At 39.3% G+C, this 15,648-nt stretch overlaps 1 protein-coding gene across 6 annotated transcripts in view; it reads left to right on the top strand.

Annotated features, from left to right (window-relative positions):
• Positions 1 to 15,611, top strand: part of LOC308406655 (solute carrier family 41 member 1-like) — a 43,445-nt gene extending 27,834 nt beyond the window's left edge. For all 6 annotated transcript variants that reach the window (XM_080897785.1, XM_080897788.1, XM_080897784.1 and 3 more), the window contains exons 8-11: positions 668 to 747; positions 5,297 to 5,431; positions 6,027 to 6,175; positions 9,445 to 15,611. In XM_080897785.1, the coding sequence (XP_080753911.1) occupies positions 668 to 747; positions 5,297 to 5,431; positions 6,027 to 6,175; positions 9,445 to 9,618 (538 nt within the window). In that variant the 3' untranslated portion in view covers positions 9,619 to 15,611. The remainder of the gene's footprint in view (positions 1 to 667; positions 748 to 5,296; positions 5,432 to 6,026; positions 6,176 to 9,444) is intronic.
• Positions 15,612 to 15,648: the final 37 nt, after the last annotated feature.

Below are 15,648 nucleotides of genomic sequence, written 5' to 3'. Positions count from 1 at the left end.
AAAACTAACAAAGCATTTAATTAAAAAGAACGGTATACCAAGTGTAGTGTGACGGTCTGGGATTGCTTTGCTGCTTCAGGATTCGGATGACTGAAGCAGCAAAGCAATCCCATGATGGAACCATGAATTCTGCTCTCTACCAGAAAATCCCGAAGAAGAATGTCTGGCCATCAGTTTGTGCCCTGAAGCTCAAGGGCACTCAAATTATACAGCAGGACAATGATCTAAAACACACCAGCAACTCCACTTCGGAATGGCTTAAAAGGACAAAATGAAGGTTTTGGAGTGGTCTAGTGACACAAATCCTAAAAGCAAAAGAAGAGAGAGCCAAAATTCCTCCACAACGATGGGAACGAGTCACTGCCAGTTATCACAAATGCTTCCTTGTAGTTCTCACCGCCAATGGTGGCACAGCTGCTTATTAGAATTAGTGGCTGTTACTTTTGTCTGTAGGGCAGGTAGGTTTGGAGAGCTTTTCATTTAAAAACAGCATCTGTGTTGACTGGGGTTACGTTGGTCTAATAACATTGGTTTGATGATGTGAACTCTGTAAGTGTGACAAATATGGACCAAAACTAAGAAATCATGCATCACGCTGTATGTACAGCATATGAGTACATAGGTTGTATTGCTGTGTTGTGATTGCCTTTGTGTTTGTGCTGTCCAGCTTTGGAGGCCTTATACTGGACAAGACAGTGAGTGATCCCAACTTCGAGGGTATGGCTATCTTCACTCCTGTCATTAATGGTAAGCAGGTCTCTAAAATGAAACGGTGCCACATGTAATTACTTGAACATGTCTGTACAAATGCCTGTGCGGTAGTTGATGACAGTGAGTTTCTGTGTGTCAGCCAGCTCAAAGTTGTAGGAAGTTGAGATCTGTGTCACATGGGTATAGTAATAAAATTTGAAAAAGTGCTGCAGTTAAATCAAATGAGCTTAAAATTTAATGTCAAACTCTCATTTGATTTAGAAATAGTGATAGCTGCTCATGTTCGGGTTTGTTGTGCATGAGCACCACAGTAAGCACAGATTTTACAGCACAGTCCACCTCTCGGGGCACGGCTGAAATATTTCATTTTACCAGGATTTGAGTGCATCTAAAATCCCCATCCAAATACTTTGACTTGATCAAAGGATTTTTCTTTATTGATTTCCTTCCAAGAAAACTGTAAACGCTACTATTTTGTGTGTTTAACAGCTCTGACGTCTGACATTAAAAAGCTGTAAACACGGAAGAAAAATATAAATGTGGTCGGTGGATGACCCATCCAGACTGGCTGGATATCAGTGTTCAGTGTTTTTCTACATAATCCTATTTAATTTGAAAACTGAAGCCATATTTCTCATAATATTAAAATCTTGTCTAAACACAGGAAGCAGGACAAGAACTTTGCTAGTAAAATTTTGAATTTGGCAACAATTTTGTTTATATTCACCGCCAAAGCACTAAGAACATATTATGTAATACCAATTGGGGGCATTCAGAACAGTCTAAATTACCATGCATGATGACCTCTCCTCAAGTACTTGAGCCTTTTTTTTCCAAGTGGATGTTAATTGCCATTGTGAAATGAACTGAAACCAGCTGCTAGCGGGAAACCAGTCTAAAATCATATGTGATGCTTCGGAAAATGTTCAGCCCTAATGTTAAAGTACACATGATTTGAAGTTAATGGGCTAAAACCTGAAGAACTGCCAAAATGTCCTGTAAATGAAGCCTTAAAACCACTGGAACATTTGAGAAGAACCAACTTTTTCCTTATGCACCAGAGCCGTGATGTAAGGGCATCAAACTGCTTTCGTGCATCTTTTGGAAACTCAATTTCTATGTTTTATTTTGCTTAATCAGAGTTCTTCTTTTACCAAAATATAATCACTTGTACCTAAAATGCAATATTTTGTGATTTAAAAATGGAAAAGAGTGAAGAATAAATCTAGTTTCTCACCTATTTGACCAACTATTGAAAGCGAAGCAGCCAAACAGGGATATGGTTCTAAATTATAGACTGCAGATAAAAGATGGACCTAGCCAGCATGACATCAACTACTGGTTTGTGGACGACTGTTTTAAAGTTTGAAGTTTGGTTTCTTGACTCTAGTTTTTTTTTTATATTTGGAAAAGGGCTTAGCATGTAGGGCTGTGCAATATGAACAAAATCTCATATCCCAATATAAGACATCTATCGTCCGATAACGATATAAATCACAAAAATGTAACATTTTCTGTAAATTCTGTGAATCTCGGGCAGCTCGACTTGCGGGAAGTGTTTCCAGCTGCGCGTCATGTAGCTGGAATCGAGTGTTTTAACAGATGCATGAAACTATACAATTTTAGACATAAGTTGTAACAGCCGCCGTTTTCTTTGTGAGTATTTATTACACGGCGTGCTGCGGGGAAAAGCCTGTTCTAACGTTTGAGTCTAAGGTTTATTTTTTAGCACCTGGCGGCTCTTTTTTACTTCTCATCCGTAAATAATCTGCTCTTTCAGTTTATTTTGAAAAGTCTCAACAGGATCTTGAGCTTTATTGTGAAAGGTTTATGTGAAACATAAACAAGCAGACACGCGATGGTGTTACCGTCGTTGTTGCTAACCACAACGCATAAAAACAGGCGCTTGTCTGTCCGTAGTGTGGTTATATTAAAAGAGAAAAAGAGAACTTTAAGAAATTAATATAGCCACTACAGTGACCATCAAAACAATGAAAAAATATTACCGTAAACAGTTTATTTTCCGACACCACGAAACAAACGATAGCGTAAAATGAAACGATAGACGTTTTTATATCGTCACCCGATATATATCGTTATATCGAACAGCCCTACTAGCATGCTAGGTCATCAGCTAACCATTTGGGAAGACCTAGCAGGCACTTGGTACCGTATAACTGCCTACAGTATAAATATTGTTTGTTTTATTTCGTTTTTTTATACCTAGCTATAAACATATTATTTCTGCTTTAAAATCAACCATTTTAACATCAGTGTTGGAGCTTGCCATAACTGGACAGGAACTACAGTTTCTTCATTCCCATATTGTTTGACTTAATACTATTATCTTACAATAAAATAAAATAAATGCTCTTTTGATGGGACTACTAGCTTCTACTTAGGTCGTTTACTTTTGAGGATGCTGACTTTATCTACATCACCTTTGCTGTTGTGTCAAATAAGAAGAGAATAAGAAGAACCAACTGTCAGAGTAGCTACAATCACAAACAAAACAGCCACAGACAAAATTTGAAAAGGTCGAGCGTTGCAACAGCAGCTAAGTAGACTTGGCAAACTATTTGTGGTTGATTCGATTGTGCCATTATAATGATGCAAATACATGAGTAATAAGATGCAGCAAGTCAAGCTACTCTTTTAGAGGGAAGCATAAAAAACAAACAAAAATTTAAAAATGAAGCTAAAAACTGCAGTTCATCTAGTGGCCACTTGGTGTTGGTTCCCAAAGCCAATCGGTTCCCATAGTACCCATGTGTCCAACTTACCAGCATTAAAAAGCATCCCAAAAATCATTAGAAAATCTCCTCAGATCAATAAAAAAACAGGATTTACAGTACAGGAATGTCCAGCTTCTGAAATGTATGTTTCTTTAAGATGTTAATACTTGGTTGGGAGCTCCATCACCACAAATTACTGCATAAATGTAGCGTGGCACGGAGGCAGTCAGCATGTGGAACTGCTGAGGTGTTATTTTGACAGCAGCCTTCAGCTCTGCCTGCGTGTTTTTCATCTTCCTCTTCACAATACCTTCAAGATTCTTTTAGAGTTTAGGTGAGGTGAGTTGGCAGGACAGTAATAACATGGTCAGTGAACCATTTGGTAGCAGTTTTAACACTGTTCATCCTCTCCTGGAGGATGTGAATGATCGTCATCCGGGTAACCATTAAATCAGAAGTTTGCCAAATGATTGCGGCTGTATGTGCTAAACAAGGGTGAGAGATGTAAGGTGTTTATGCTGTTTGAATAGTAATTTATTGACATACTTAAATCTGAGATACTGGATTCCTGCTTTTCATGAGCTATTAAAAGAAAAAGGTGAAATATTTCTGTTTATGTGCACTGAATCTGTAAAATATACATTTTTTGAGACGCAGTAGTACAGTGTGTACCATAAACCTGTCAAATAAACATAAGGACGAGCAGAGAGATCATCACACTGTGCTTATAGAGACCTGATCGTCATCTTTAATGTGTGTCAAACTTATGCCTTAATGAAAACTGCATCATGACATAGAGAAGAGGAAGCAAAAAAGAAGCAGCCCTAAGGCCGAGTGGTTTGGCTGTGAGGTGATGCGTGCAGAGAGCCGATGAGTATAGGAGAGAAGTCAATGTAAACCACTAATGATGCACAGCCAGTGTGCTGGCACAGCTCATAGGGCCTTGAATAACCACAGATCCTCCCTGTCACTGTTTCTCATTTTGATTCTGCCCATCCTCTGGCTGTTTAATAATTCGTACGCTCTTTGCGCCACGCTTATAATTTCTAAATTTCCCATCTGGTTTAAATTTCCTATTCTGGCTTGCAAAATATAACCAGCATTATGTTTTCCTCACAAAACACCCCTCTCCCTATCCTAATGGCAACTGTGCCTCTCTTTTTTTTTTGTTTGGTTTTGTTTTTTGTGGGGCTAAGTACTTGGAAGGGTGCTTGACATAACCGAGTTGTCACAGATATCACTGTCAACACCAGATGAAAATGGACTGTGAAAAGCAGTGGGATCTGCAAAAGCTGTCCTTGATTGTGTCGAAATGCGACTTTGAAGAGGCGAACAAATTCATTTCACCCAGCATCTTATCTTCCAGTTTGATTGTGTAACCCACCTGGAGCACATTAGAAATCAGAAAATGGCTCATCAAACAGTTCATGCTCAACCAGTATTGACACAATATTTATGCCAGAATTTGTCCCATTCTGATTTTTACCGACAGTTTTATTTGTGTGGCGTTCCACGTGCATGTGCGACTAGTCTCCACACTTTGCAGTGCTCTTTTGTACTCATCTCTCTTATGTTTCAGTTACTGTGACTCGAGTGGTCAGGCTTTAGCGTTGCTCTGGCTCGCGTCTCTCTGCAGACCCTGTCCGGATCACAGCTGTGCCAAGAGTGTGTCATTATTTGGCCTAATTTGTGTGCCGGCAGCAATAAATGAGATTAAGCGTCACTAAAGCTGTGTTTACTGTTCTTTGTGGGAGAGAACTTTGGTAACCACCCTGTAGTTTCTCTTGCTTTGTTTACATCATCTTTGACTCAGCTCGTTCATCCTCTTGCCTTCTCTTCCCATGGCATAGGAGTGGGTGGCAACTTGGTAGCCATCCAGGCCAGCAGGATCTCTACCTATCTGCACTTTTGGAGCATCCCAGGGGTGCTACCCTACAAGATGAGGCAGCACTGGCCCAATCCCTGCATCACCTTCTTCTCCTCAGGTAATGCTGCCATGCAGTGGAAGCTCTCTAAACCAGAAATTTAAACGATTTAAGGAAACTGACTTTAAATGTCCTAACAGGCATTGGTAAAAAACAAATTCTACTAATGAGGGGCTGGAATCAAGCATTCTAGACACAGAATCAGCCCACCCCAACCTGCCTGAACCCCAGGAAGAGCCAGCCTCTTCACGAAATCCAAACCCAAGAGCTACAGCCCCAGGGCCACCCAACAGGCCCCGCCACACCATAGTTTTAAACTCACTGTCTCACCACCATCATCGTCATTTTCAGCCAGAGACAAACGGCCAGCTCGTGTGAATGTGGGGCTTGATCTATTAGCTGACTGCAAATAAGACTTCCAATAATGCTGATGTCAATCAGAGTCTGCAGAATGTGTAAAAAGTCAGCTGTTGATGTCAGATTAACTATAAGTGGTGACAATATTGACAATGTGGAGCTTGTAAAATAACTCATATTATGTTACATCATACAATCACAGTAAAGTTTAGACTAGAAGTTGGAGTCAAAAGATTGGTGATACAGATCAGTGGTTGATAACAAAAGGCACTATTTTCTTACATTTTCTGTCTCCCAGGGGTCAACTCAAAGTCAGCACGGGTGCTGTTGATGCTCGTTATACCCGGTCACCTGGTCTTCCTTTACGCCATCTCTCTGCTACAAGGAGAGGAGGCACCTATCACCATAGCCTTCACTGTCTGCTACCTGTGTGCTGCTCTGATACAGGTACACTGATTCAGCCCCATGCCACATACACTGTAAGAAATCATTTGGGTTTTCCTGTTGATGGTAGCCAAGACTGAGCGGTTTCTCATGAACTCGTTGGCTCTCAGCTGACCCTCAAGTTTCCAATGACAGTCTGACAGAGACTGTGAAAACCAGTCATCAGAAGGTACATTATAGACTTAGACTTTGTACAGTCTGATCAAAATGGCCGCAACCACCTGTTACCAAAGTGTGAAATGACCTGTACCAGGTGTGTGTTTGAGCAGCTCACTGGGATAAAGAGTTGCTCCAGGATAGAGCAGAAAGTCCAGCGCAATCCCCAGCATAACATCATCTATCTTGTGTTTGGAAAGTCTGTGTTACTGAACAGAATTCTGTGTTTTGTCCTTTGATACCAAGTCAATAATAGTTTGGCACTCTCGGTAATCTCCTGGAGGTTCCAGATGTCAGATTTCCTAACAGCCCAAGCCCAGAAAAGTTGATTCCATTTCTAGGAAGCTTCATAGGACACTGCCACGGATCACAGATTTTTCAGCTGATAATCAAATACTTAATACAATCAATATAGACCATGTAACCATTTAACCATCACTTTTAGATATACATTCTAATCATCTGCTCCAACTATTCATCCACTAGGTTTTATTTTTTCCTCTCCAACAGCTGTTTGTTCTTTCTTTCTTTTTTATAAACAACTGTTAGAAAGCTGTTTACTTTTAGTTGTTTTAAACCACTTATCTTATTTATTTAAAGTCAGCTCTACTTCTACCACTTTAGGCATTAGTCACACCGGCCTAGAGACCGGTTGAAAACCCCGTCGCTCCCTCAGGTCGGTTTCAGGGGAAAATGCACGTTCTCCCACTGACTGGTGCGTGATCACCTGAGGTTGCTGGTTCAAATCTGTCTCAGAGAGTGTGGTGCACCAAAAATGTCCTGTTGCTTACTTTGGTCACTAGCACATTGCTGCGGTCGCCCAGTGTGCACGCTTGTAAATGCCGCACATGTTTAGATGCCAGACAGTTGGTAACTAATCACAGAATGATACTGAAACTTAAAGTGTGCCACAAACTGGAAACAGAGAGCATTCACTATCAAAGTTAGAGCTGCGTCTTACAGTTTTTTCTGAATGCTTAAACCCTAACTGTGATTCCTGTAGCACAATCTCTAAAACTATTCAGACTTATAGCAAAACCACTCACTGAGTTTGCAAAACTAAAAGCACAAAAACTGCTTTGCACTCAGTTTGCAATTTTGTAACACACACTTTGCAAAACTGTAGGCACAATTCACTGCACAACACTAAATTACCAAATTTCCAACACACTCCTAGCAAAAGTATACACATGTATGGCTATCATTAACACTAATTTGCCAACTGTCTGGCACACTTTCACATGTGAAAACTTTTTTAAATAATTAGTTCACTTTGCAATCAGCCTAAGCACTATAATACAGGTAAGCTGTGTGTGCGGAGTACAATGGAGGGAGCAGAAAGAGTGAGAAGTAGAGGAGGCCGAGGAAGAGGACGTGGAGGTGAAGAAGTAGGATGAAGAGGACGACAAGGACAAGGAGGAGCAAGAGGAAGACGAGGAGGGGGGAGAGGAAGATGAGGAGGGGGGAGAGGAAGGGTAGGAAGAGTAAGAAATAGAATTGCTGATGACATCAGAGCTACAATAGTGGACCATGTAATCAACCGTGGAATGACCCTGAGGGTAGCTGGCCAACGGGTCCAGCCTAACTCGAGCCGCTACACTGTAGCAAGCATCATAAGGACATCTTGAAATGAGAATCGGTTAGTACAGTCACTTTGCACAAAGATTTGTAGCACTGCCATATGCCAATGAGAAACACACCAATACCACTGATGTAAAAATACTGAAATTGTTACTTTACAGAATTGCTAGATGACCAGATGCTGGGGCAGAGGAAGCATGTTCACTGCAGACCAAGTAACCCATATAGTCATTATGGCGATTGCAAATAATCCTACACTTGGAAATGAACACTTGTGTTTGTTTTGATGTGTGTGAATAAACACCAGTACTTGAAGTTTGGATCCCTCTATGCTTATGGATCTATGACAGAAGTATGAGCTCAAACTGACATAGCCTACCTTGTGCACAGAGAAAGCAAAAGCCAGATGTGTTTTGTATTCATACCATCAGTGTGCAGTTGGCGCATTGTGTGCTTAGTAGATGATGGCTTGTGTGTACTGTTTGATACGGAAACACCATTTTTACGAAGGTGTGAAGAGTTAATCTAGCTGTGTTTGCTTTTGCAAGAGAACTACGATGTTTTGATTATTGGGTGACAGGTTTTCTTATTTGTGTGAAGAGTTTTGCAAAATTAGCCAATAGTTACAAAAAATGTGCTTAAGCAATCAGAAAAAACTGTAAGCTGCATCTGAACTAGAAGCAAAGCGCCAAACAGAGACCACAGATGGAGAATGACATTGGGCAACTAAAAGGAACTACGCATGACATAAGCGTTAGTGATGGGAAGTGATCAGGACCTGGGATACACTTTTCACAAGTTCCAGGGAAGCACTGATTGGCATATAACTTGATAGTAAATGGTTTAGAGGACCACCTAGGCAACTGGATCACTAACTGATTATTCAGTTACTTTCTGTTCCAGCAGTTGATGATGTGCAGTTAAAAATCTCATTTAATTACCTCAAACCATTTTTTTTTTGTCCAACAGCTTGAGCTAACATTTAATACTTGAACCATTGTTTATTCTCTTAATCTTAATAATGTTACAGTTACTATTTAAATCATTTGCTTTACTATTCGCTGACATTTCCTCATTTCAACCATTGTTTTAGGGACAGATTTAACCATACTTTAACTATTAGCCATTTTTACAACTTTCCCTTAACCTTTAGAAAAGTCTAAGAAAAGCCTCTGGACTTCTTTAAATTCTTCAAGAAGCTTTTCTTTCCAAGCTCCTTAGACTGACCTGGATGACTGAGAACCTTCACAGACAACCTTTAGAAAACTATTCAAATTCCCCATCATTTTATTTTCAGTTGCTAAATATTACTATACTGTTACAACAGGTCTTTCAGTTTCGACAGTTGGGCCATTACATTCACCAACTTCATTCCTTTAGCCATACTTTCAACCGCCCATCTTTTCCTTTTAGCTGTTTAAATCATGTATATCATTAGATTATTTGTCCATTACTGGCAGCTAATAGTTAGAAAAGAAGCTAACTTTACAAGTACTCATTTTGACACTCACAGCCCAGTTGTCTTCTCTCTTCAGGTGGCTATCCTCCTTTATGTTGCTGACCTAATTGTCCGTTTGATGTGGAGACGGAGTCTGGACCCTGACAACTTCTCCATCCCGTACCTGACTGCCCTGGGAGACCTGCTCGGCACTGGTTTCCTGGCTCTCTGTTTCCGCTGCGTGTCAGTGGTTCAAAGCCTGGGTCTATAAACTGATTTTTTTTTCCATTAAGAACTGAACTCTTAGCCTGCCACCATCGTATTGAACCCGATTTTTGTTACATTAACAAAAATGCTTTTGATTGGACAATAAAGCATTTTTGGATCTTTCCCACTGCGCCTGAGAAATCCGTATTTGTCACAATTCAAACCTTTACACTGATGGGAGGTACAGCACTGGTGACATCCACCCATTTACATCCATTCATCTGGATAGGTTATTCTGCTTGGACACATCCACTTTAAGCCTAGCAACCAATCAATCTTTTTTTTTTTTTGCCTAGCCAAAATGATGTCCTTCATTTTGAATTAATGTTGACTATGATTCCTCTGTTTCTTGGTCCTTATGTGGTTACCCTGCGTGGAATATGTAGCAACTTATCATAGTGGCATGACAGCAAGGTTTTGTTTTGTCTTTTTAAATCTAAGGGATAGAACAGACTTAAAGCAGCCCGTCTTTGGGTGCACTGCACTATGCATTGATTTTGGAGGATGGAGAAGATGATATATGTCACCGTATAAATGACATATGTCATACACTAACTCAGCAGTCCCCAACCCCCGGGCCACCGACTGGAATCGTTCGGTACGGGCCACGTGAGTTGAGGCTCAGGTGTGAAATGTATCGTTAACTCAGTGTCCCTGGGTCTTTTCCCATGTTTTAATTGTGAGACTTATTTTCAAAGAAATATTTATGCGTTACCATAGCGACCAGAGAGCATTAAGGGGCAGAGAAGAGGATGTTACTCTCAATGTTGTTGGCCCATTTCAGAAGGATGCTGCTAATAAAGTTACACAATTACACAGTGAATTCGCGTTTATTATTATACTTACAAAATACCACGGTTTTTGTCTTGGTCATATTATTTTATTTTGTTGTATTTATCCGCGACACCTTAAAGGCCGATCCGTGAAAACCTTGTCTGACACTAAACGGGTCCGTGGCACCAAAAAGGTTGGGGACTGCTGCACTAACTGGAATATAAAATAATGGGGAATGTTCTCATGATAATCTTCTTATCTCTATCATAATCCACAGAATGTACTTTATAAGGATTCTAACAATCAAAATAGACACCAGTCTTTGTGCAGATTTATAATGTTGAGATACTGAGACAGATGGACGGACAGAAATAATAACTGTTAAATGTTTGACATCTGTAAATCTTTTTTTTTCTCTTGTCCACGATGCACAGCGCTCTCCTGAATATCTAATGTTCAGATTATGTAGAGCTTCTTGTTGGACATTCACTAGATAAATGTACAGTATCGTTAGCGTGCACATTAGGTCAATAAGCTAATGATTACGAGAAAGGAGATTGTTGTTCAGATTTCACATCATACTAGAAATTGTTAAAAATGTGTTTCTAAACACTGAAGTGTGAAAATGTGTGTGCACCTCTCACCTTGTGCGTCACGATCTCAATGTTCAGAAAGCGTTCTGCAATATTTTGATAGTTGTGAACTTTGTGCTGCCACTTGATGATTTTAAAAAAACCAGACAGCTGCCTCTGGAATTCTCTCACTACTTGATATTACATCCCTTTAATGGAGGGTCAACAAAGCCTTACTATTCATAGTGATTTTTTTCAGAACCAGAAGACCTCATCATTACAGCAGTGAGTGCATACTTATTTTGTCTGTTATGGAAAGTCTTTGCACATATTGGACTTTAAGGTTTTAGCTCAGCTCTTGACCAAATCCAAAACTTACCTTTAACCCCAGTTCTTGGTCATAGTCTGTCTTGATATCCTTGATTTTCTTTGTCTTGTCTTAAAACCCCAAAATAGCAGAGTTCAGAAATATCCCACTCTTGTGGACACGTTTAATCCACGCTGGTATAATTTGCATCTGGTGTCACATTCTGCCTGTGTTCACTGTGCCCTTTTTTAATTCACGTAACAGTTAAATTCATGTTTAAGCTGCTTTATATTCAGACTTTGCACATTCAAATGTTCAATAAAACATAAAAGATAGAATCGGTAAAAGTTCATGACAGCATTTGGGTGACTAAATCAGACTGGCCCAAACTATGTCCTTGTCTTTCTGTTTGAGTTTACATGATGTTTCAAAATAACACTGAAACACGAATGTGTGTGTACATGCACTCATTAAACACAAGGAGAGTTTCTCATTTTTCACGTGCATGCACTTTTCGAGTAAACCTCAGACATAAATGTGTTTCTGTCAACAACCTGTCTTCTCAGTGAACATTTATGTGAGGTACTGCAGTGTTAATAGGTCTTTGCTAAAAGCTTTTATTGTAACACTGTTAAGCACTAGGTGCATAAGAACAATAGACGTGTACTACTTGAATTCCAGGTTAGTCATCTGAGATTAGTGTATTAACTGTGATACTGTGAGATTTTAGACCACAGCTAAGATTGTGTTGTACCAGCACACAAGTGAGTCGTAACCAGTGTGGGTGAAGGGGCTGGATGATATAATTTAAAATTTGTCATTCGCATAACGATTAAGGTTAATATGACAGTTTTAGGAAATTAGTTCTTTAGACTATTATGTTTGTTTGACTGTGGATTGTCTGCTGTTTGAATTTTTGACAGTGATCCAAATTAGACACACATTTAATTTAAAACTGTTAAAAAGAAAAGTTTAGTGTTTTAATAAATTATTATTTTCAACTGCCATTTCTAAAAATGTAAAAGAGTAAAATATTTGGATAAGAAGGCCAATAAATGGATGTTGCTGGTAAAGCCAGAGTTGTTGTAGTAGTCCCCCCGCTTCATTCATGTTCACATGGACGACCTATAAAATGATGTTCTTGTAGTCTACCGTAGGTGGCGTGATGTCTGCCAGGTTATAACAAATTAGAGGGTATTTGCATGGGGCCTCACTTGAGGGTCACCCTGTAACTACAAAATGCTCTGATCCAAAGTGGAGTCTCGCATACCTGCAGACCACTACACCAAATGGTTTAAAGAGAACAATCACAGATAAAAACATGGGAACATTACTTGAGCATTTAATTTGGTAATTTTATAAACATGGACCCAAGTTCTAGTGATGGCGATAACTTGTTCACAGTGCTGCCTTTTATCCCAGTTAAATGCTTAAACTGTAAAATGGAAAAAAATAACTATTTATCTATGTCAAAGGCAATCACCGTAATATGAACTTTAAATAGTGAAACACTCTGTACCTTAAAACTAGCATAACTTTATGCTTGTATAGCTCCCTATTGAGCTATACTTATATGTACAGCTCAATAGAGCTATATGTGTAAGGTATAGAATAAGTTTAACTGGCTTAGGTAAGCTAGCACCTGCTAATTACAGCTAAACCTTTAAAGTGAAGCAATGGTAGCAGTTTAGCTAATTGTTAAAGATAGCTAAATACTTGTTTGCTTTAAACTTTAGAGTGATAACTATTTATCTTAGCACTAACATAACCTAAGGACCTAGTCACACAGTCTGCAACCATCTGGCAACAACCAAACATGTATTCTCTGATCAGTTGTGAATTGCTGTGAGAAGTCACTGTGAGGTTGCTTGCTCAGCTCATTTCCTAAGGGCCTAGAGACCAGGGCAGCGTGCATTCGACTGGCAACTGGTTTCTCTGTATTGTGTGCAGTCACTAGCATGAAAATGATTGCAGAAAGATATATGGTACTGCACCAAAAACCTCCTTGAAATTGCTTTAGTCACGAGCAGATTGCTGCGGTCTTCAGCAAATTGTCCAGAAGATGCTGACTTTTAAAAACTATTCGACAGGTGGTAGTGAAACTGGGAAGACAGGGTTGTCCACTAGTCTCTAGGCTTGTGTGAGTGAGGCCTAAAAATCTACAAGTTATAAACAATGAAAACGAACATTAACTGCTAATATAATATACCTGCTAGCTATTAGCTCAACTTAGCTCACTGCTAAATGGCTTTTAATTGAGAGTGGTCAGTCTTTGCATCTAGCTTTTTGCAAGAAAGCAAACCTCTATTTTATTCATTTCTTTTTTAGTGTATCATCCAGCCCTACTGGACAGTATGGAGTGCAACTGGAACAAAAACATCTGACTGCAAACTTGCACTGTGTTTTATTAGTAGTCTGAAGTTGCCTTGAAAGCAAAAATGTCAACCATGTTGTAACTAAAATCTCGTCTACAAGCATCTCAATCTGTATTTAAATGTTGCAACAGTTCTTTGTCTTTTCCTTTACCTTTGTCAGAGCTTGTACTGTACTTCAGTGTTGACACTGCCACGTTATGACGTTAGGGCCTTTTAAAAGCGCCTTTATTTTCTAATCTTGCTGTGTTCAGTTCTTCAAGCTTCCATACCTACACTGTGCTGTCTTATGTGTCTGGAGATTAAAGCAAAATTGTTGGTGAGTGTTAATGTGACTTTGTGGCTATGAACAGTTCTATTTTAATAAAAAACTAACAGACTAATTTCCGATTGTCTGTGGCATTATCATACAAATAAGAAAAAAAAAAAAGTCCTGCTACTCCAGCATGTGTATGGTTTTTAAAGTTTGGGGCAGTTTTACTATTCCTACTGCTGAAAGTGTAAAGAATGCACGAACAGTGATTTTTGCACGAGTTGCAAAAAAAACCACACAAAATATAGTTTCTGCACAGCTGTGTTCAAATGGCGTTCAACTATAGGACAACTGTCATAATAATAAAGCAGACACACACAGCGCTGTCATTGTGGGTTTATATTTTTTTTAAAACTTCAAGGTAACCAGTCATTCACTATCACATCAGCAAGTGCACTTCAGTTATCAGATTCACAGCTTGGTGTCACAAGTGCATGAGAGATTCTTTCAGATTGTGCTCTGTTTGCCGTTTCACAATGACTCACCATGACAAAGATCTGACTCAAAGAACATTTCTACAGAAAATGGTTTTCTTTGGCTAGCTGTGTCCCACACAGCAGCGTCAGGGCATCTGAGATGAAAACTTAGCAGATTCTAAATTAAAAGGTGAAACATACATTTTGTGCAGTAGATCATAAAACAGAAGAAAAAAATAAAGTGTGTAATCAGGTTTTGCCAAGTTGCAGCTTCTTACAAATTACGACTTAAATTACAAACTGCTATGCAGGAAAGCATTGGAAAGGAACACCCTGTAATCCATGGCTGGAATAGAAAAATAAAATATGGCACAAAATTAAGGCTTGAATAAAGACAACTTTTAACACGTACTAATATTGCACTTTTCAAAGCGTAATTACAGGAAAATAATAAAGGTTGGCACGTGTCTGACTAAATTAAACATACTTTATAAAAGAAACAGAAGGATGTGCAGATAAGAATAAACAGCCAAAGCTTCAGTGTACACTGAGCAAACTGTGGGTGTGTTTTTTATGGAAACGTTCGCATCTGTTGTTTTGAGATCATGTCTCAAATATCTACAAAGACTAAGTAATCCCAGCTCTTAATCTTGATAAACTGTAGCACTGAGATATTCAGATTATTGTAAGGAATCAAAGCACTGTTTGGTTTGATTTCAGTTTATTCGTCTAAGAGAGATCCAAATCTCTTATCTTGTGCCCAATTATTGTTGGTTAAAGGCACCTTGAAATGCCTTTGGGAGTTATTTTTAAAGCATAATCTAATCTTCCTATAATTTAAGTGGACGCTGGGATATAAAAAGATATGTATGGGTATACAAACTGTCTCTCACTTATAGTGCTTGCAAGGAAATATCTGAGGTAATATGAATTTTAAACAAGTTATTTTTATCTTTGGCAAATATTTCAAGTCCATCTTAAATGCATATTTTGTCTTCAAAGAGTTAATGAAGGTCAAACAGTGTATTGATCATATTTACTGAACGAGGCCTGTTCGGTGACCGTAGTTGGATTAAACCTTGGTGTGCTTGCCTACAGCCCAACAAGGGGAGCTCTGACCAGGGCTAGTCCTGGGCTGGACGCAGCCCTGACCACAGCTATGTGGTTGTTTGTTCAGCCTACCTGCTCAGAGCTAAATACAGGCACATGATAGATGAGGGACGGCAACACACTTTTACTGGAATGAGGGAGTGTCTACGACTGGAAATCACTCTGGGATC

This window comes from Rhamphochromis sp. 'chilingali' (genome assembly GCF_963969265.1).
Source record: "Rhamphochromis sp. 'chilingali' genome assembly, chromosome: 12".
Classification (NCBI taxonomy): domain Eukaryota; kingdom Metazoa; phylum Chordata; class Actinopteri; order Cichliformes; family Cichlidae; genus Rhamphochromis; species Rhamphochromis sp. 'chilingali'.
Note: the sequence above shows the minus strand (reverse complement) of the source record. Positions and strands in the feature narration are given on the sequence as shown.